Here is a 23,060-nt window from a genome sequence, read left to right on the forward strand (position 1 = left end):
TTCCTAGGCTCCTCTGTGTTGGAGTGTAGGACGAGGCCCGAGCTGCAGCCCATCTAAATAAAACCTTAAAACAGCTGTAAAGCCTGACTCTCGGTGGTCTTCTTGGTGGGGGTCCTGTGACCTAGGCACAACACTCCTAATGCTCTTGGCCTTTGGGGCAGCTGCAGTTCTTTACCTGCCCACATTTTCCAGCTCTTTCTACTCTCAGACAGAAGGTCTGAATCCACTCGTTTTCCTGATGACTTCATAAGACACAGAATCCCAAAAATGTCTGCTTGACTCCTCTAGGCTGGGTACTCAAGACTTGTTAAATGAACAAAAATGTCAAGAAAACATCAGATAAATGAAGACCTCCTGGCTGTTTTCAGTTTATATTCTTATGTTCACTTTTCAACATGAGAGAGAGAGAGAGAGAGAGAGAGCGCAAACCTACTTAAACACTAGGTTCTCATTTCTAAATGACTAAATAAGAGTAGATTGGAAGTCTAAGTGGAAGACTCCATTCATTTGGCAATATGATGCTTAGAATGACTCCTGGACACTAGGATTGGACCCCCATTCTCTACTAACTCAACCCCGTGACCCTAACTATGTTTCTTTACATCTTTATGCTTTGATTACCTCACCTGAGAAATGGCACAAGTACTTACTTCAAGGAGTTGGTATGTGTACAGGTGCCTCTATTGTATTCTGACTTCCACTCCTTCAGACAGCTCATCTGTCTCTATGAATTTACTTACTCTGGATATTGCATTGAAAATGGCACCACACTATATGCAATATCTGGCACGCTGTTTCAAAAGTGCTGGTTCCTTTGGAGAGTCTCTTTTTAAACGTGCTTGTACGAACATCTTGAATTGTTTTCCAGGAGAAGGAGCGTCCTTCTCTTTCTATTCAATAGTAAATCAGGTGTAACTTTCCTTGTGTTGTTTCTCCATCAGCTCTCTCAACTTCCACCAACTCAGAAGATGTTAACCACAGAATGAAGGCATCAGGTAAGTCAATGTGCCTTGAGTTAAAACAAAAGCTAGGTGTGATATATTGCATGGGCCACATGTTAACTCCACAGAGAAGAGGAGTTGATATTTGGGAAGAGGGGAAACGTCCCTGCTGAGCAACGTAGAGAGAATGTGTGAGGCTCGATGTCACCTGTGCTGCCAGCTTTAACAGCAAAGGCAAAGGCTCGATGTCACCTGTGCTGCCAGCTTTAACACCAAAGGCAAAGGCTCAATGTCACCTGTGCTGCCAGCTTTAACACCAAAGGCAAAGGCTCAATGTCACCTGTGCTGCCAGCTTTAACACCAAAGGCAAAGGCTCAATGTCACCTGTGCTGCCAGCTTTAACACCAAAGGCAAAGGCTCGATGTCACCTGTGCTGCCAGCTTTAACACCAAAGGCAAAGGCTCGATGTCACCTGTGCTGCCAGCTTTAACACCAAAGGCAAAGGCTCGATGTCACCTGTGCTGCCAGCTTTAACACCAATGCTCATCACTATGTCCTGGGCATATATCAGCATGCTTGGCACATCATGGGCACTGCACAAATAGTCACTGAATGAATGAAAGGACATGCAAATAGTGCATTGTGGAAAGGGCATTTGGCCCCTTGGGGTGCAGCTTCAGTCTTGGCCAATGTATTAGTCAATCAGCTTTCTAATGATGTGACAAACACTACCTGAGAAAAGCAACATAAGAGTAGGAAATACAGTTGGGAACAGATGGCCCACGCCTGTAATCCTAGCTATTTAGGAGGCTGAGATCTAAGGATCGCAGTTTGAAGCCAGATAGGCAAGAAAGTCTGTGAGACTCTTATCTCCAATTGGCCACCAAAAAAGCCAGATGTACAGATGTGACTCAAATGATAGAGTGTTAGCTTTGAGCAAAAAGAACAAAAAAACAAAACAAAACCCCCAACAAAATCAGCTCCGGAACAGTGCCCGGGCCCTGAGTTCAAGCCCCAGGATCATCAGCCCACACACACAAAGGAGTAGGACATACTCACTTTAGTTCATGATTTCAAAAGTGTTAGTCCATAATCACTGGGCTCTGTTGTTTCTGTGCTTCGGTGAGGCAGCATATATGATAGGATCCATCTGTTCCCACCACGATTCTCAGGAAACAGAGAAAGAAAAAGAGAGAAGCATGGACATACAAAGAGGGGGTGCGGGGTGCTCTTACAGGGCAAAATCACAGAGATCTACTCCTCCAGCTAGACTTCCTTAAATTTCCACAGTAACACAATAGTGCTCTCAGATGAATCCATTCGTGAGATCAGAGCCCTCTTGAGCTCATCAGTTTCCCAACGCCCACCTCCAAACACTGCTGCAGTGACCCGTCTGCCTTCAGGGGACATTACAGATCCAGATTATAATAGCCAGGAATAATCCTTCTAGACAGGGAGTCATGGTGGCAGATCCCCCAGCGCAGCAGCACTCTGGAAGATGCCAGTGTCCCATTTGCACTATTCTCCTTATTCCAAAACAAATTTTTAGCAAACTAATAAAGTCAGATGCTTCTAACAGACATTATTTACATTTTAGTTTCAACAGAGAACAAAAAGTTACCAACTGTCTTATCAGGCAAGACTGGTGAGTTCTCCGTTAGCCCCCTGGGTATGCAGCCTCTCCGTCAGGTGGGATGAGCTGAGCTGGACCACTCGCTAGGCTGTGTGATGACCTTGGCAGAGTGATCAAGGACAATTAGCATCTTTATGACTGAAGGGTTGTTCAGTTTTTGGTCCAATTCTTCGATGACTCATCTTACTGCTACAGAACCTGGAATTAATTCAGAATTAAAAGGGAAGAAAGGCACTTAGAAGGGTTCTGTCAGACTTCTGAAGTTGACACCATCCTCCTCATAAATCTGTCAGCACCTTTGGCTCAATTTTAGGCATATTATTCAACAACAAATCCAACTCTTCATTTCATTTGTGAGCTAAAGAGAGAAAAATGTTTAGTAACAATTTTTCCTTCAAAAAGAGCAATCTGCAGTGCTTCAAATCTATTAAGTTCAGTAAAAGCTATATTTTTGAAAAATTTATGAACCAATAGATACTTCTAGAATCTCTAATACCCAAAACAAATGCAGAACATGTTTCAAAAAGATGATCTTTCCTGCTGAATTAATGCACTAAGATTCTAGGATCTCTACCCAAAATAATCTGGTATGGTAAGACCAGGAACCAAAATGTCTTTCTTTTCTCTCCTCTCTCTCGCTCTAAATCCTTCACTTCCTTCTCATATGTCTCACTTTCAACCTTATCTTCTGTACCTTCCGCCCAATTTCAACCTTATCTTCTATATAAAGGATTGAATGAACCCTAATAAATAGAATCAGTAAAAGAACTCTATAAAAATTAAGTGTGATCCAGCGCTATATAAAATTCTATAGTGCTAACTACAGTTAAAATGCCAGTTAACATCTGTTTAAAAGATTTTTCTCTGCTTTTCTTACTGAAACACAGTATTTCCCACACCAGTGCACTCACAGTGAAATCCTCTTGAATGAATCACAAATTACTGGATAAAAATAGTCCTTGGTTTGCATTGTAAGATGTATTCTCCTGAAATCTTTTTACTGAGGGACAGATAACCCTAATCAGCTTTTTAAAACTCAACTCCATAAATTAGAGTTTTGGCATTCTTTGTGGAATTTCTGTATAGGACTTCCGTATCGAAGTGCATTTAAACTGTTTGGTTAAATAATGACAATGATGACATGAAAGAAGAAGAGGCCCAGCAGTTCATTATGACTGTGTGGCCAGTCCAGATGTTCAGGTTTAGGGGTGACTGAGCTGGTAGCTCTTGGCCGGCTGCAAATTGAGTCCTTTGCAGATGTGTCCCAGGTCAGTCTCAGAAAAGAGACTTCCGGGTCTGACCTCTATTCCTGTATCATTCCAGGCCTACCCATGGCTGACTCACTATCTGCCAGCGGCAGAGGCAATTCGTCAAAGCTCAGATCCCCAGGTAAGCAGCTTTCCCTAGGAACCCACTAGGTCCTTGTGAACCACAAGGATCAGTCTTTAGAGTTGCATTTCCTAGAATGTTACATAATGTAATCAGTACATAGCATTTTATATTCAGATCCTTTGCTTAGCACAATGTAATTCCATGCATAAGATATGCATTCCTTTTTATGGCTAAGCAGTACTCCTCTGTACAGATGTATCATTTGTTTATCCATTTATAACTTAATGGACATTGAATTTGTTCCTGACTTTTATTATTAAAAATAAACCTACTGGGCTGGGAAGATGACTCAGTGGTTGATTGCTTGCCTTGCATGCATAAGGTCCTAGGTTCAATTCTTTAGCACCACATAAGCAGAAAAAGCCAGAGGTGGTACTGTGGCTCAAATAGAAGAGCGATAGCCTTAAGCTGAAGAGCTGAGGGACAGTGCCCAGGCCCAGAGTTCAGGCCTCATGTCTGACAAAAATAAATAAATAAACCTGCTGGACATTCATGAACAAGTTGCAAATGATTTTTTGATATGTCTTTACCATTTGTCATTCCCACTGACAATATATAAGAGTCATAGTTGTTCTGAATCCATGTCAACACTTAAGATTGTCTATTTTAGTTTTGAGCCACTATTACATCTCTACTAATGAGAAAGTGATGCTTCTTTATGGCTTTAATTTATATTTTTCTTTTTCCTTCTTCATTCTTTTCTATAAAACTTTTTATTGTTATTATTTCCTTACATAAGTAAGGAAAAGAATACAGTTCTTTTTAGACAATGTCACCTCTTCCTTCGCTTTGTCCTAGTTTTTCCTTCTTGCCTGTGCCCACAAGTTGTATAGTTCATTTTCAACATAGTGTCCAGTGAGAACCACTGCTGCATTTGTTCGCCCTTTGTCCCTGTATTTTTCTAAAGACCAATGATTTTCCAGCCCTCATCCCTACCGCTGAGCCTGAAGAGGCCGCTGTGGTACGCACACACCCAGATTGTTCAAATTTTTGGGTCCTATGGGTCAGGAGGGTTATTTTCTGAAAGTGTGTTAGCAGTCCTTCATGATATCCAGAAGCACGGAGCTAAGCAGGATCAGAAAGTTAATAAAAGAGGAATAAGACACTTATTTCATCATTTGGAGTTCTTTAAAAATTCCTTTTCTTAGCTGGATATGGTGACACACAACTCTAATCCCAGCACTCAGGAGGCAGGGACAGGACAATAGTGAGACCCCATTGTAAAAAAAAAAAAGAAGACAAGTTATTGATCAGTGATGATTGTCAGAAAATTCTCGTAGTACAAACTGATTCATGGTCTTAGAAACAATGGAAGTAGTTAAACAGGAAACACATGGCTAAATGGGTGCTTTTTGTAGGCAGAGGTAAGCCTTTCCCTTTAGACACACAGATGCACAGGAGTTTTTGGCAGCGTCATTATGAGCTCCGCTTCATGTTGCAGACCTAGAAGCCGGAAGGGAAGGCAGTGCATTCCCCAGGGATGAAGGAGTAAGATGGTAGAAAGGGCAGGAGGACACGGGGAAGGTTCTTTCTTCTGTGTCCTTCTGTCAGGACCCCAGAAGCACAGGTTTCCTTGAAGGGAGCAAACGTGATCCAAGAAAGAGAGGCAAGGAAATCCTGGTTGGTAGCATTCACAGTGAGGTATCCTCATTATATCCGAGCAGGAGACCTCCTGCATGACCAACTGCTAAAGCAAATTAAATATTTTTATATATCCAGGATAATTCTACAGATCAAAGGGTGGTCAACCATAAAGCAATAGATTCCTCTTCCCCCAGATAAAAAGGTTAAATGAGTGAATTGGATTTTTACCTGCCTCGCACTCAACCAACCATTTTAGCCAACTACTGCTTGAGAGCCTAGTTACTTAGCACAAACGAATCCCATATTCAAGAACCCTAAGATAGTTTGTTTAATGTTTCAAAAGATTTTTTTTGTCAGTCATGGGGCCTGAACTCTGGGCCTGGGCACTGTTCCTCAGCTCTTCAGCTCAAGGCAAGTGCTCTACCACTTGAGCCACAGCACCACTTCCAGATTTTTCTGTTTATGTGGTGCTGAGGAATCAAACCCAGAGGCAAGCTCTCTTCCACTGAGCCACCTTCCCAGCCCTCATGATTTATTTTAAAAAAGAGAGAGAGAAAAGAGAAAAGGCAGTGCCTAAAAGTCCAATGTGAGTGCTGCACTGCATAGGTAGCATGGAAAATTCACAAACATATTTGGAATAGAGGCTTGGTAGTTTAACCAGATGTAGTGTCTCTATGTGGGGAATTCTGAGACGTACCTAAGAAAGAATTGGCATGGTACCAAAGACATTCCAACTTGGGTTAAATAGGCATTTGAGTATACTAAAACAGAGGGCTCATCTCCACATAAATAGCCTGCTCACTTCTGCTGTGAGTCTCACTTCACACGGCCTTCCCCACTTCACACGGCCTTCCCTGTCATAGCTGGACCCTTCTGAAGAACCATGGGTCTTGTTCTGAAACTCCTGTTGAGTGGAGCTCAATTTCCTTCAGGAAGCCCTGCTATAGAAGCAGGTGACAGGCTGGCTCAGTGGTAGAGTGCTTGCCTTACATGCATAAGGCCCTGGGTTCGATTCCTCAGTACCACATAAGTGGAAAAAGCCAGAAGTGGCACTGTGGCTCAAGTGGTAGAGCGCCAGCGTTGAGCTGAAGAGTTTTGAGGTATAGTGTCCAGGCCCAGAGTTCAGGCCCCACGACCAACATGTGTGACATGGCTGTCCACACCAAGTATCCACTGTAAAATTCCCAGAGCATTTCTTATGCTCAGGTTGCTCACCATGCGCTTGCTCATCTGATTTATAAACCTCTTGATTGGGGGAGATGTTTAAACATTCACCTCCTTTTACCCAGAGAACAAACCAAGTGCCTTGCAGGTAGTAGGCATTCAGTGGTTTTCTTTGAATAACAGATCCTAATATTGATGGCAACCAAAAGAAAACCTACAAAAAATTGTGATTGTTTTTAAAGCATGTTTTGTCATTGTAAAAATCTTCCTAAACAGATTGTGACACACTTCAATATTCACCAAATGCAGCACAGAAAATCTCAATGCCCTTTGAAATTTAGTATCTTTGCTTCTTGTTGGTGACAAGTAGACTTGATGCTCAATAGCTAACAGCTCTGTCACATCAAGCTATAACCCCTCTTTGTCCAGAGACTGAAGAAAACCTCTCTGCCGCCAGGCAGAGGCCAGGCCTCAGTGTCCCCTCCTTCTGTGTCCCCAGGAGCCTGGCTGGAGGTGAGGCTGGTGAATGGCACAGGGAAATGCTCAGGTCGTGTGGAGGTCCTCTTCCAGGACACGTGGGGGACGGTGTGCAGTGACCTCTGGGACCTTACCGAGGCCACCGTAGTGTGCCACCAGCTGCAATGTGGCCAGGCTGTGTCCGCCCCCAGGGGGGCCCACTTTGGAGCAGGCTCTGGGAAGATCCTGCTGGATGATGTGCAGTGTGTGGGCATGGAAAGTCACCTGGGGCAGTGCAAGCATGGAGAGCAGGCCGAGCCCAACTGTGGGCACCTGGAGGATGCCGGAGTCATCTGTGCAGGTTAGGGGCTGACTGGCATTCCTCAGCCCACTGCATAAATATCACTCTCAGGCCCCCATACACAATGTGCGCTAGAGATGGCCTAATGCATGGGAGTAGATTCTCTCCATTGACTGTGACGTGCAGGTCTTTAACCGCATCTCCATCAAGGAGAGTTAACTTCCCTTCGCTGCCCAGATGAAGTAATTGTGAATATGTCTATGGAACTTGACTGAGGACCTAGGAACACCTCCTCCTCTTCTGCCCACTTATCTTGCCAGCTGTTCACCTGAGCTCCTCAAAGGCAGTGCACTGTATAACTGTGCCCGCAGTGTTCTCCATATTTGTACCTATGTGTACAGAATATTTCGATGGTGTTCAACACCTCCATACTGCCTCCTTCTGCTCTCTCCACTCCCACTGGTACCCACTCTTAAATCAACGTACAGTCAGGATACTATCTAGTTTCTTACCATAGACCTTCAACATATGGCACTGAGCTTTCTGGGTACCAAAGGAAGACAGAAAGACAATTAGCGAAAAGATGGGGCATCCAGTTGCCAGAAGGAGGGCAAGTCAGTGTCGCAGAGGTACCGCAGCTTCTCTAGTCCGGGGCTGAGTGGCAGCTGGTTAGGGTAGAGGCAGGGCTAAGTCACCCACTAGGACCATTTTTTCTGTCCTCTCTTTTTGAAAGTCGAAGCAGTCCTCCAGGTCTTATTAAATATGATATAGCATCATCAGTGCCTACCCCAAGGAAGGCAGGGATGAAACCCTCAAAGCACATCTCGGGAATTCTGGGCTCCAGTACACACAGGGTGATTTTTCAGGTACTTGTTAAGATGTAGAAAACTCTTGGATCTAAAGTCATCCTGGATCTGAAACTCTGAGGAGAGGCCCTAAAGTCTGTGTCTCCAACAAGTTCCACAAATTGAGGCGTTTAGGACCCCTTGATTTAGACCCAGTGCATATTTGAGACTACTCTACCTGGTTGGTGAGACTAATATGCTCTTCCTTTCTCTGTATGTTGCTGAAACCATCTTCCCAACCCATATAGGTACAAATTCTCCAAAAAATCTACCACTAGGTAAGATAAACTACATATTTTTAAGACATAACAAGAATCACTTTGGCATGGGACAAATAGGAAATGATTTCCTCAAAATCAATATGCATATATCATTATTAAGTTAGCTAATTCTTGGGTACACAAAACCAGCAACTTACTTTGTATGTCTCTGTGTTCATGAACATCTTCACTTGCATGAGTGAAAGCCTAAACCAGTCAACAAAGTTGTATACCATGGTTTCTGTGGAGGTTATGTTTGAAGGATAGGCTTATTAGAATTTATTATATTCTTTCTGCTTATTTTATTCAATTTGTCTATGAGGAATATGTGCCACTTTCGCAACTCAAATAATGCAGTTATCAACCCTAACGAGAGAAAGACTTGTCTTGTGTGCTTGCCAGGATATGGCCTCCTAGATTTGCAGACTGAAAGACTGTCTACCTCATGCCAAACTGAAGATTTGTCAGTCCTGAAGACTTGTCAGGAATCAAAACACACTTGGTCTTTTTTTCCATGGGGTTCACTCCTTAGCAGAAGAAACAGATATAACATGTGACCACCCCAGTTTTATGCTATTAGGCACTCATCCGGCCATGATTTCTTTTCTTGATCACATGTGTACCTGACAGGGTTGATGTGTTAGGTGAAAAGAGCCCCTAACCTGCAGGAATCTATTCCTGGTCAAATGGCCTGGGCCAGATGAATGACATTGACTCTCCATCTTCCCATCATTATAGCAGGTTCACTGGAACCCATGTTTCTACAATGTTATGCTTTTGATGTTTTGTTGCTAACAAGAAGACAACAGACACCTAGAATGATTGGATGTGAAATATGTTGGAACCAAAAAATAGAGGTCTAGACCTTAGAATAGACATTAAATAGAGCATTTCCTCAGCATTCTATGAGAACATTCCAAAATGCAGTCAAGTTTGACACATATAACAATATCTAGATTCTACTTAAATTGCTAAATCCACATCCATCTATCTTATTTTTATTAAAGCTTGATTTAAGATCCCCAACTGTGTCATATATTAAGATACAGTTTGGTGGGTGTTGGTAACTGTGCAAAGTTGTATGGCTATGTCCATGATTATGGCAAGGTTTCCTCATCCATTTCATAGTTGGCTCTTTCTCTCTGTGGATCATCTTGTGAGTTTCTCTACTTTGTCCAGGTAAAGTCATGATAGTGACATGTGAAGGCAGATGGCAGCCTTGTACAGCAAGTCACAGAGAACCGTTTACCCATGAGTTTTGTTTTTCTTAGAGAACTTGTGTGTGTCAGTTTGTCAACAAGCAATAATATCATGTTCTGCTCTAAATAATGATCTTGAGGATATGAGGTCACTAGTTTCAGAATTCAGGATCATCATTTTTCCTACTAAATCCTCAAAAGGAGGTAGACACCATCTGGCTGCTACCCTATCTCCTCTCTCATGAGTTGTGACAATTCCCTGATGACTGTATTTCAGAACTCCAAAAGAACCTGTCTCCCACATCTTCTGCACTATCAGCGGCTGAACACTCACCTTCTACTGCACCGCCAGGTAGGGCTGGGTCTTTGTGTATTATAACTTGGGAATGGTTAGTTCATTGGACAACAATGGCTGAATGAGTGTGGATTATTTGGGATGTGCAGTGAACAAAGCAGACCTTCGTGTAAGCTAAGTCCACTGGGGCTTTGCAGCAGCCTGGGGAACAGTGAATGGAGAGTGCAGGTACTGTGGGTGTCCAAAAGAGGGTGTCCTTCCAGACCCAACCAATCAGTCAAGAAGAAACAAAGTCTAACCCAAGATCTGAAGTGTGAGGATATAGGCAAATGTACACAGACAGACAGACTTCCTAAAGGCTACAGGGTGAGGGACATTAGTCTACTTGTCAGATTAGACCCTAGGGCCAATAGCCACATAGTCAGTGAAGAGAAAAGTGGTCCGAGTGATCTAGAATGGGTCATATTTAGGGCATTCAGCCTCAAGTAGGATCTTACGTTCCCTTAATCTAGTGGTGCAGCTATAAATCGCAGAAGAAGAACAGAATGCAACTGTCACAGCCCCAGACATTGAGAGAATCCTTGTGGCCGAAGTGCCCAGCAGGTGCTGCGGGTCCTAGCTTTTGTCCATTGCCTTGGGAATGTGAGCTTTCACAAAAGGTGCCATCATTGGTGCAGTAACTTTTAGTTGTCTATATTACATGCACAGCTGAAGACTGTCTGGCCTAGGACAGCCTCCGTCACCTGGCTGTCGCCTGAGTGACAGGTCCTCCATCACCCAGTAGACTAGCTTAAGTTCATCCAGGTGATGCTGTCAGAGGCCCTAGGGAGAGAATTGCAGTCTGAGCAGCCTCACAGATGCTCACTGAAGGGGTAGCTGCACAGTGTGTCTGCCGTATTGTCACAGCCAACATGATCCAAAGGCCCCCAGCCCTGCATCAATGGGTAAGAAAAGAAACCCAGCCTCTCAGTGGGAAGGCTTCAATGTCACACTGCGAAGAGCAAAGGCAGGGAAGAAAACGGTTGCCCTTTCTCTAATCAGCTCATGATAGGCCAGTGATCTCACAATAGTGTATGGACAAGGAAGATACCACAGGCTTCTTAGGGCAGATGTGCTAGAGGAATGGCGCAAGCTCCACTGGGAGGACTCTAACCAAGAGTAGGGTAAAGAGCAGAAAGTCTGCATCGGCAGTCAGAGGGAGAAGCTGCCTCTCACCGGTCCCCTTGCTCTTGTCCAGGAGGCCCGGCCCCTGTGCGGCTGGTGGGCACCCACACACGTTGTGCAGGTCGTGTGGAGCTTTTTTACCAAGGAGTCTGGGGGACCGTGTGTGATGACCTCTGGGACCTTCCACAAGCACACGTCATCTGCAGGCAGCTGGGGTGTGGCTCGGCCATTTCTGCCCTTGGTGAAGCCCACTTTGGGGAAGGTTCTGGAAAGATCGTCCTGGACAATGTGCACTGCCAGGGACACGAGGAGCACCTGGAGGAATGTGCCCACATTGGGCTGTTCTCCCACAACTGTGATCATGCTGAAGACGCCAGTGTGGTCTGTTCAGGTAAAGCCCTGCCCCCATCCCAGGCAGAGCCCAGCTTCTGCTCCTCTGGGGCAGCACCCTCCACACACTGGTGAGAAAGCCTGGGTTACTCACTCACCGAGGCTGCTCTCGTTTCTCACCATAGATGCTGACTATCCCGTGGACGACCCCCAAGTTAGGAGAGGCGACATGAATGAGTGTGGAAATTGTTCCACTGGTAAGTACATGTGTCTCACTCTCCAAGCAAATGGAATGGCTGAGTGAGGCCTGGCTGTCCAACTGGAGGCGTAGAAACCATCTGTCTCGGCCTTGCTTGCTACCTCTCCACGTGCTCCCCTGTGCCTCGCACAAACAGGAACCCGATCTTCAGTTTCTCAGACCTCTCCCTAGCGCCTTTGTTCTGCCCCTTCTGAGGTGTGCAGAGAGACAGTGCACAATGGACGCGGAGGAGGTGGTTAAGATGGGAGGTTTTAAGGGGGCCTCCAGTCCAGCGGTGACTAGCCAATGAAATAGATCTGATCGTTTTTGAGTACATCGTTTTAAAAAATGGCAGCTGATATTGTGTCAGCATCATGTACGCAGAGGGTCCAGCTGGGGAACACTTAACTGGGAAAATTGAAGCAAGATTTTACTCACCAGGGAGCAATCAGAGGGACAGGTCTGGCTTAGATTCAGTTTCCAGCCCTTTTCTAACAAGCTCATGCCAATGATAGAAGTCTCCAACGATATAAGAACTTCATTCATGGTCTTACCACAATTCCACACTTGCAGTACTTTATAAACTAATTTGTATCCCTACTAGATTCTAAAAAATACCCAAAGAATGATCACTAGTAAAGTATCTTTAGGAAAGACATGTGAATTATAAAAGTAGTAGCCAGAACAAAGAAAAACCTGAAATTTAAACTATTCTTTGCATTTAGACAAGCCTCAATGTGGAGGAATTATCACCAATTCATCTGGAGCAATTAGGAATCCCCCCAAAAATGAAATGCATGACAACATAACCTGTGTGTGGGAAATCCAGGCAAATGCATCTGATCACATACTGCTGGCATTTCCACATCTTAAGTAAGTGTGAATTACATTACTTACATAAGCCATGTGGTTTAAAACTCAGCCCACTGGTTGATTCTCTTATAGTGTGGAAATAGACTGTTCTTACAGCACACCTCCTTGCCCTTACATCGGGGAGACTAAGAAGCCTGTTGGGTGTTTGCTTTCCCAGCCTCGACTGTACCAATGAGTACTTTGAAGTCCTGGATGGCCCCCCCTCCTCTACGAAGTCCCTGGGGAGGACCTGCTCTGGCTACTACCTCACCTTCTCATCCTCCTCCAACTTAATGACCCTTGTGTACTTCCGAAGCTTCAACAACATAGGGAAAGTTTTTATGGCTTACTATTATTCTGCAGCCAAAGGTAAGTGGGTGGCGAGGAGCCGCGGCTCTGCACTGTTCTCCAGCTACCCTCACTTGCTCTATGACCTTGAACAAGTGACTCGACCCTCTCCTGGCCTCAAGTTCCTCTTAGGTGACCCTTATTTCCTAGGCTTGCTGTCATGATTCCATTCAGTGATACAAGGAATCACTTACCAAGGGGATGGTACATCCTATTATGTGCTTGGCAATTGGCAGCTATATCATGGACTTTTTGGTTTTACATAAACAACTCATTGGAATCAGCTTGCCAGGATCTATTTTGAATCTAGTCCAAGGGTGTTTTAGGGTCTCACAAGGAGAATGTGTGGTCCTGGTTGAGAGACGCCTGAGCAAAACAGAGAGAGAGTTCTAAAAATGCATATGGCACAACTAGAGGACACGTAGAATGTACTAGACTGATAAAAGCCAGTAGAACAAGAGGATACATCAGCATTTGCTAAATTAGCTTATTAATGCATCTTAGCAAAAGACATTGGAAGGAAAGAGGGGCAGCAATACAGATTACAAGAACTAAGAAAAAACACCAGGAGAAATCTGATTTAGCTATCACTTTACGGCCTGGTAGGCTGTGGGTAGAGAAATGGAGAAAGCACAAAAGGTCAAGGACAGTATAAACCAAGAGATGGGAGGTAGAGGTATGGTTGAAGTGTGTATAATCAAGTTCCTAAGAACAGGAATGGTTACACGATCCAAACACTCAAATAAAACATGATGTGGATTGAATGTCTGCTATGTGCCAGGCAGCAGTGTAAGTTCCCTGAATATGTTATCCTCACACAATGGTTCTCCCTCTCAGCGGATGGAAAAGCTGGAGCTCAAGAGCTTCAGTATTTATTTGGGGCCCTAGACTAGTAACCAACATGATGTACAGGCAGAGTTTATAGAATTAATGATGTCTTCCATTTCATTCATCCGAAACACTCTTCAGAATGGTCTCCAGTGTGTTTGGTGAACACCAGGGTAACTCACAGAGCAAGCTGGGGACACATGCTATAAAAAGAGGCGCCTCTGAGTCACCAAGTGGATTTGGAAAATCACCATAATGGTTATCAGCCACTGATGCAGTTTCCTTGTATTTGCAGGGGCAGTGTTCTCCACCCCAAGTCTGATCAGTGAGTCAACCTTCACCTTGTTACTTAATCCTCATTCACCCGTCCTCACTCTTGGTGCTTTAGCTCTTCTTTTTCCCTATATCAACTACCATACTGAGAGACTATTTGCAGAGTCTTTGCACAAGTACAATGCACATTTACATTGGAACCAACATGCCTCCAACAGTCAGGTTTCTGGTTTTTTGGCAATTGTCTATTTGATTTTATAATTCCATGTGCCTCATCAGTTACTACACACGTAGGGAAATGAGAAAGCAGAAGCCAGCATAAAGATGCCATTTTCCTCTGCAGGACTGTCAGTGTTTGCGTTTTCACACATATTGGTACAATTTAAATCTTCTTGTATTTTTAGTGACTGGTCAGAAAAGTAGAATAGCATTTCCATTGGACTACACATTCCTGAGAAACAGGACTCACCTCCAAAACCTTGATTTGGGATGTTACTTACCACACGGATAAGGGGGAGAAAGAATCAGCCCACACCTGGGCACTGAATGAAGATATATCTCAGAAAGCTGCCATTCAACTTGCCCCAGTCCCCACGTCTTTCTCATTCTCAATATGCTTTATCTATACGTGGGTATACAAAGGGATTACCATATTTGTCATTTATCAACATGTCCGTTTATGAGTATAGCACATCTTGATCAGGGCTGTCCCTTCCCTCCTTCCACCCACCCTCCCTCCCAGTCAAATCGTTTACCACTTCCTTTTTCATATATGTACATTGAGTATTTTGACTGTATTCATCCATTCATCCACCCATCGCCCCTGACAACCCCACCATTCAAAATACAGCACAACCTTCTGATTCTCATGTTTTTAGACTCTCTTAATTATTCAAAGGGCTGACACTGTGGAGCTTCATTCCTGCACACATACATGTGACTACATGTATGATTTGGTCATGTATTATGCATATGCCCCTGGGCATATTTCCTGAGAGGTTGTATTTTTGGCCTTTGTCTTTCTGGGCCTAGTTTGCTTCAAATCAGTATTTTTTTCAGATCCATCATTTCCTGAAAATGGCATAAATTTTTTCTTCTTGCTGGTTGAATAAAATTTCATTATATAGATATAAATAGATATATATTGTGTAATATATTGTCATATATATTAGTATATTATATAATTATATATCATCATAATATATGATATAATATAAAATAAACAATACTATACAGCATAGTATATAAAATGAAGTTATACCTATGATATATGTCACATTTTATTGATCCATTCATCCATTGTAGGGCATCTGGGCTGGCTCCATAGTTTGGCTATTGTTAATAGTGTTGCAATGAATACAGATGTGCCTTTATTGTATCTTGCCTTTCAAACTTTCGGAGATGTTCAGGAGTGGTATGGCTGGATCACAGGGTAGTTCTATGCTTAGTTTACTGAGGAATCTTTGTACTGATTTCCATAGCGGTTGCACTAATAGACATCATCACCAACAGTGTAATGGGATTCCTTCTCTGAATCCTCACCAGCATCTGTTGCTGTTTAGATTCCTGATGATGGCCATTTTGACTGGAGTGAGATGGAATCTCAAGGTTGTTTTGATTTCCATTTCCCTGCTGCCAGGGATGTTGAGCATTTCTTCAACTACTTATTGGCCATTTGACCTTCTTCTGACGAGTGTCTGTTTTGTTCTTTTGCCCATTTATTGTTGTGTTATTGATTTCTTTAGGATTTCAGCTTTTTAAGCTCCTCACATAATCTTCTTATTAGACCCTGATCAAATGTACTGTTGGCAAAGATATTCTCCCATACTGCCTGCTTCCTTTTTAGCATATTGTTCATTTCCTTCACTGTACAGAAGTTTTTTAACTTGATGCAACCCCATTTGTTGATTTTCCTCTTTGCTGAGCCTATGAAATTCTATTAAGGAAGTTCCTGCATCTGCCAATAAGCTGTAGTGTTTTCCTTGCTTCTTCGTGTAGTAATTTCAAGGTTTCAGGTCTTACCTTAAGGTCTTTGATCCACTTTGCATCGACATGGGGACAGGGTAAGAGATCATAAGAGTCTAGCTTCAATCTTCTACATGTGAAGATTTGGATCTCCCAGAATCATTTGTTGCAGAAACTATCCTTTATCCAATGTGTATTTGGGGTTCCTTTGTCAAATAGCAGTCGGCTGTAGATGTATGAGTTCATTTCTGGTTCTTCTAATCTGTTCTATGGACTCTGGATCTGTTTCTGTGACAGTAATAAGCTGTTTTTGTTGTTATTACAGCTTTCAGGACAATTTGAAATCTAGTATTATAATACTATCAGTATTGCTCTTTGTTTTGTTGGGTTTTGGTGCCTAGAATTGCTTTGGCTATTTGAGGCCTTTTGTATTTCCACAACAATGTTAAAATTGCTTTTTCTGTCTCCATAAGGAATGACATCAGGGTTTTGATGGATATTGCATTAAATTTGTAGACTTCCAAGGACAAGTCCTCCTTTTCATTCTTATGCAAGATTTTTTTCTCTCCACAGCCATCCCAACGACAACGTCCAGGCCTGTAACAACAAAACCAAGTAAGCCCGGAAATGCACCCATCCATGTATCAAATGTCCCTTCCTCTTGGCATCTGTAATTGCACCAGCTCCATACGTAGAAAATTGGAACTGTGCAGTTCACTTTGCATCTATGCAAGCTTTATGGCCATTCAAAATTTTAGATTCTTCTGTCGCTAGCATCCTTAAGAGGATAAACCGACAAAGAAAAATAATGCAGGACCTCTGGACTCTGAGGACTAAAGTATAGATATTCTAGTTACCAGATGTGGGAATTGGGGTGAATCAACTTTGCTTCTCCAACTTTCAGATCCTTTATGGATAAGATTGGCACAATATGTACTCTGCTGTTTATCCCACTGGGTTATCATCAAGTTAAAGGCAACAGCACATACATAGGAAAGTGCTTTACAAGCATCACAAAGCATTGCAAATTACTTATGTTTTCTCTGCATTTGTTGAAACAGGTTGGCCACCAACCTCTGACAAAGTAGGTAGATGGTGGGTAGGCTAACTGCTATTGAAAATGCTAGGGGCTGGGAAGGTGGCTCAGTGGTAGAGCGCTCGCCTTGCAAGCATGAGGCCCTGGGTTCGATTCCTCAGCACCACATAAGCAGAAAAAGCCGGAAGTGGCGCTGTGGCTCCAGTGGTAGAGCACTAGTCTTGAGCTGAAGAGCTGAGGGAAAGCGCCCAGACCCAGAGTTCATGCCTCATGACCGGCAAAAAACAAAAAAACGAAAATGCTAATGAATGATCAGATTCCAGCTGGAAGTTGACCTGTGAATGACTGTACTACTCTCTCTCTCAAATAGTAGTATAGGAGGGTGTGGCTTAGCCTGCTCTCGAAGAGTACCATGCTCCCAGATGACAAAAGTCACCAGGTCTCTGTCTGCAGGGGACTGGCCAGAGCTGCGGTTGGTGGGGGGCTCCAGCCGGTGCTCAGGCCGTGTGGAGGTCCTCTACCAGGGGGCCTGGGGCACCGTGTGTGACGACCTGTGGGATCTGAATGAAGCTGAGGTTGTGTGCCACCAGCTGGGGTGTGGTCGGGCCCTGTCCGCTCTTGGGAAAGCCTACTTCGGCGAAGGCTCTGGAGACATCTTCCTGGATAACCTCCAGTGTGCTGGAATGGAACGCTTCCTGGGCCAGTGTGCCCACTCAGGCTGGTTGGAGCACAACTGCGGTCACCATGAGGACGCTGGAGTCATCTGCTCAGGTAACTCTCCCCAATTTGGGTGGGCACTACTAGTTCTGGAATGCCCAAGACCACCTGCTGGCATCCAGAATCAAGCCAGGGACAAGGACAGGACCCTCAGACATGTAGCACTTGAATGTTTCCCTTCTTCCAGCTTGGTTAAACATACCAAGTTTAAGGGTGGGAAGGTGGCTTAGTGATGGAGTGCTTGCCTAGCATGCACAAAGCCCTAGGTTCGATTCCTCAGTACCACATAAACAGAAGAAGACAGAAGTGGCACTGTGGCTCAAGTGGTAGAGAGCTAGCCTTGAGCAAAAGAAGCTCAAGAATAGTACCCAGGCCCTGAGTTCAAGCTCCATGACTGGCAAAAAAAAAAATCCAAACAAGCAAAAAAACAATAACAACAACCACAATGTGTTAACTACAGTCTACTGGATAAAACCTCTGATTTTCCTCTTTGGGTAGTAAGAATTACCAAAGGCATCTGTGCTGTAAGGAAGATGCAGAGGACATGGTGGGTCAGTTGCTCAGCAGCTGACAATGTACTCACTGATCGAGGCAGGGCATGTAGTAAAGCCTGGGGATGGCTCATAGTTGGCATGAACACATTGACTGTATTTGGCCTGCGCTTGCCTTCTCAGAACCTCTTTTGCAAAAGACTTGTGTGGTACCTCACTATAGGGTGCACGTTTGATGATGCTTACTACTATTTTCCTCACTCAGTCATAACACAAGGAAATCTGTCAGCTAAAATGACTTCTTTAAATTGCCTTGTGACAAATTTTTTATAGTACTTATATGTCGACATCTGGCAATAAGTTGGTTACCTCTCGGAAGTCTGTTCTAACAGTCCTGACAAAGAGCTACCTTTTAGTAAATTAACAATTGCAATCTCTGACATGACTTTAATAATATTCACTGCATAGAATGTATTCACTACATAGAACTGTCCATGTGTATGCAGCCCTACTGCATGTGGCTCTTAATTTAAATTTTTTTTTAACAAATCATTGTCTATGTCAGGCATAGGCTTAAGAAGCTGATCAGGAGTTTAAAGCCAGCCCAGACTACATAGCAAGAACTTGTCTCAAACATATGCAAATAGGAGGATACTCTTAGGAGAGGAACAGAAAGGCATAATGTCTATGTGCATCTGATCATATGAAATAACATTTATCAAAATGAGTTCCAGGAAATGGAAACAAATATATATGCACACATATATATGTATGCATGTCTCTGTTTCTGTCTCTCTGTCTCTCTCTACATATATGTACATACATTAAAGTATTGTCTTGGATGTTGGTGATTCATTTGTCCATTGGTTTTATGGTATATTGTGTGTTACACCTATAACCTAGGCCCAGATTCATAAGCCTATGCAATTTCCAAGTTTCAGCACTGTAGAAGATAATTGTCCGATTTGAGATACCTATGAAGACCTCCAAAGTGAAATTTATCCACAACAAAATAAAAAGTTTAAGCCAGATGTGCACTTCCACATCTGCCATTTTCTTACCACCAAGTAGCAAGCCAACAACCACAGAGAAGCTTACTTTTTCTGTCTAGAGCTAATTCTGTTGTGCTTTGTTATTTCAAGGGACTAATCTCTCCCATGCTGGATTAATAAACAGGTGTAAAGGTATAATCAAACATCACTTTTAATATTAAAGTCATGGATTTCTCAAAATACTGACATACTGACTTTTCCCCATTTTCAGGTGATAGAGAATCTCAGACGAACAGTCATGGTGAGTCATAGCCTTGCATTGATGGGAGTTAACTGTCAGCAGTACATGACTTTGTTCAGGAATTGTTTTAGTCTTATATGTCTGAGTTCACTCCTTGTCCAAAGCACAGATTTTTTTTCACACTGTTGAGATGCTGTTAGAAAGCCTTATTAGACTGACTTTTTGATTTTTCATATGTAATCATGGCATTGTGTGCACGGGATAATGCATCCCACCAGTGTGTATATTTTACTAGAAAAGATGGGCTTCTTGGTTTTTAGCTGTTTCCTAACAGGAAATAATGGATAGATACTTTTGAAATGAATGAGCCTATGAGGAAAGCGAGAAACAAGCTAGTCCCAAGACTTACAACTTAGAGAGGAGGCAACCTCCCAGCCTGGGCCTGCTGGACCCCAGACTGGCCTCTGTGGCTGCTCACGTGCCATATCTCTGTCTGCAGGTGACTGGCCAGAGCTCCGGCTGGTGGACGGCCCTAGCCGGTGCTCGGGTCGCGTTGAGGTCCTTCATCAGGGGGCCTGGGGCACCGTGTGTGACGATCTCTGGGACCTGAAAGAAGCTGAGGTCGTGTGCCGCCAGCTGGGGTGTGGTACAGCTATTTCTGGCCCTGGTGAGGCCTACTTTGGCCCAGGTTCCGGAGACATCTTCCTGGACAACTTCCAGTGCTTTGGGATAGAGCAGTACCTGGGCCAGTGTGCCCACTCAGGCTGGTTGGAGCACAACTGCGGCCACCACGAGGATGCCAGTGTCATCTGCTCAGGTAGACAAAAGTCCCCGGGGAAGCCCTGAGTTTGAACCCCAAGGCCATAAAAGAAAGACTAGGATAGGATAATACAAGAAGAAGAATAGAATGAACGGAATGAATGGATGTTATCATTGAAACCATTTTTCATGGGTAGAATTCTCCTTCCTTCCCTCTTTCCTTCCCTCTTTCCTTCCCTCTTTCCATCCTTCTATCCTTCCATTCATCCACTCATCATCCTTTGTTCATTCATCAAGCACCCTCTTGGGACCAGGCCCTGGAAGCAGACATATGCCCTGTCATGGGCAGCTCCGAGATTTGTAGTAGAGGTGTTGGAACCAGTACCACCTGGGGCATTACAATTGAGATTTCTGGGCTCTGCTTAGACACTAGGACTAAGTAGGTTTGGAAAGGGGGCTTAAGAGAACTCACTTTAACAGATCCTTCAGGGATTCTGCATAGGAGTAGCCAAGAGCGCTGTCATGCCCTGGCTCCCTAAGTCATCCTGCTGGAGAAGGGCTGCAGGTGCCCAGTGGGAAGTTCTAGTAGTCTAACTCCTGTACTCAGAAAGGCAGCACCCTGTCTCTTTTATACTTCTCCACACAGCCCTTGTCATATCATCTGTCTACCCTTTGGGCTTATTAAGGACAGTGACCTGAGGTCTTCCTTTGTGTTTGCAGATGCAGAAGATGCCCTGCCACCCACACCTCCAGGTATGTCCCTGTTTTTTCCTAGGGAGCTTTCCAATAATCATAACAACAAGAATAATAATAACAGCGACTGCTTATAAATATTAAGAGCTAGGCACTGTTAATGGGCACTGTTCATGAATATACAACTGTCCTTCAATTTATAATTTAGTCATATCATAGGTCAAAATGAATTTCCTATACCTACTATCCTACTGAAATTCATAGTTTGTCAATACAGCCCACTGATAAATCTTTGCTGTTTTACATGATCTTATGGGTGAATGGGAGCTGTGTCTCACAGCCAGACAGTCAAAGGAAGACTCATCTCCAGCTTCCCTGTTGTGTGGAAATTGTATGAATGGTAGAGGAATGGGGAAAACATGTCTCATGAAAGAAGCTATTCGGGTTATCTGTGGCTATCCCTTCGTGGTTCAGTACATCAGCCATGTAGACATATGCAGTGGTATAGTGGGTTAGGAATTTGGGCAGGGCTTAGCTGTGAGATTCTTCTGCACCCCAGAGCATCGAGCAGAACCTCTTACTTGTTGGCTTCGTGGGAACACTGAGAGGAGGGGTTCACACCGGGGCCCTCCGCCTTTCCAGCTGGCCCTTTTACATGGTTCGGCCAACAGGACGGCAGACTTCAGTCAATAAGGTAGTATAGGACTATCCGAGTAAGCCAGCCTTGCTCAAACACAGGAAGTGGAAGCCACCGGTCCCTTAAAGCACAGCACTCCGGGGCTGGGAAGGTGGCTCAGTGGTAGAGCGTTTGCCTTGCATGCTTGAGGCCCTGGGTTCGATTCCCCAGCGCCACATAAGCAAAAAGAAAAAAGCTGGAAGTGGCGCTGTGGCTCAGGTGGTAGAGCACTAGCCTTGAGCTGAAGAGCTGAGGGACAGCGCCCAGGCCCAGAGTTCAGGCCCACTACCGGACCCAAAAACAAAAACAAAAACAAACAAAAAAAAAGCACAGCACTCCTTCTGCTATGCTGTTCAAGGCAGTCACAGAGCCCAACTGTTCTTAAAGGAGGAAGCCTAGTAATGGGCAAGTATGTCCAGGAATGTGTGGCCTGCTTTGATCTGCCAGAAAAGCATAGAGAATATTCAGCAGCAACTTCCTTCTCCATTTGCACTAAGTACGTAGATATTCCCAAGGAAACACTCACACTTTGCTAACTTCCAAAGGTATTTTCCCCCAGATATCAATAGTATCTCCGTTTTAATGTTTGTTTTTCTCTCCCAGGTCCTTTAGTGAGTTCTTGGGATCCAGTAGCAGGTAAGTTGGGACTTATTTTTAAGTTGAAAGGGTCGCTCCCTGTCAGGAGAATTTCACAGCCAGTAGCAGGTGATATGCTGAAGTACAGCATAGAGGAGCCCTGAGAGCAGCTCGGGCTTCTGTGCTGACACTCTGTAAATGATGGCTTTTTAGCAGTACAGGAAGCTGCCCAGGGTGACAAGAGAGACTAGAACATGGTTCCCAGTCCACTTGGCCCACATTCACCCAATGCTCTGGTGAGCACTAGCAGTCCTGAGTCAGCCGGTCAGCCATCAACCCCCTGCCTCACATGTACAGACTCTGGAGAGCACGACTCTCAATGTCAGTCTGACAGGCTCTGCTGTTGTAACCTATTACTGTGATCAATAATCAGTCATGGAAGATAGGATGCCAGGTGCCCCACTACTTCCCACCATTCAGCCCAGGAAAGACTAGGGACCTGCAGAGCTTTGGGAGAAGTATAAGTTGACCAGAGGGACAGAAGGAAGAAAAATTAAGGAATTTTGTGATTCAGGGACAAGGTCAATGAAATCTCTTGGGTGTTTTCAAACTTCCTCCAGAATAATTTGATGATGCTACATTTTCTGTTTCCTTATGTGCATGCTATCTTAAATATATACATGTGCTGTACATGTGTAAATTTATTTATGTTAATGTGACCACTAATATGAAAGGATTTGATTTTGCTGTTACTTTATTTTAACCCTTACAAATCCTCAAACTTGCAAGTTTCAGTCTGAGCAGAATGAGT

General features: G+C 43.9%; 1 protein-coding gene across 1 annotated transcript in view; it reads left to right on the forward strand.

Moving 5' to 3' along the window:
- Positions 1-23,060, forward strand: part of LOC122126825 (deleted in malignant brain tumors 1 protein-like) — a 76,695-nt gene that overhangs the window by 16,999 nt on the left and 36,636 nt on the right. The window contains exons 7-21 of the mRNA XM_042701353.1: positions 942-995; positions 3,775-3,842; positions 3,898-3,963; positions 4,874-4,927; positions 7,144-7,531; positions 10,053-10,127; positions 11,308-11,625; positions 11,750-11,821; positions 12,528-12,675; positions 12,833-13,023; positions 17,558-17,875; positions 19,576-19,605; positions 20,045-20,362; positions 21,025-21,057; positions 22,277-22,309. Coding sequence (XP_042557287.1) covers positions 942-995; positions 3,775-3,842; positions 3,898-3,963; positions 4,874-4,927; positions 7,144-7,531; positions 10,053-10,127; positions 11,308-11,625; positions 11,750-11,821; positions 12,528-12,675; positions 12,833-13,023; positions 17,558-17,875; positions 19,576-19,605; positions 20,045-20,362; positions 21,025-21,057; positions 22,277-22,309 — 2,166 coding nt within the window. The remainder of the gene's footprint in view (positions 1-941; positions 996-3,774; positions 3,843-3,897; positions 3,964-4,873; positions 4,928-7,143; positions 7,532-10,052; positions 10,128-11,307; positions 11,626-11,749; positions 11,822-12,527; positions 12,676-12,832; positions 13,024-17,557; positions 17,876-19,575; positions 19,606-20,044; positions 20,363-21,024; positions 21,058-22,276; positions 22,310-23,060) is intronic.

Source organism: Dipodomys spectabilis, unplaced genomic scaffold (genome assembly GCF_019054845.1).
Source record: "Dipodomys spectabilis isolate Male_0828 unplaced genomic scaffold, ASM1905484v1 ptg000289l, whole genome shotgun sequence".
In the NCBI taxonomy this organism is placed as follows: Eukaryota; Metazoa; Chordata; class Mammalia; order Rodentia; family Heteromyidae; genus Dipodomys; species Dipodomys spectabilis.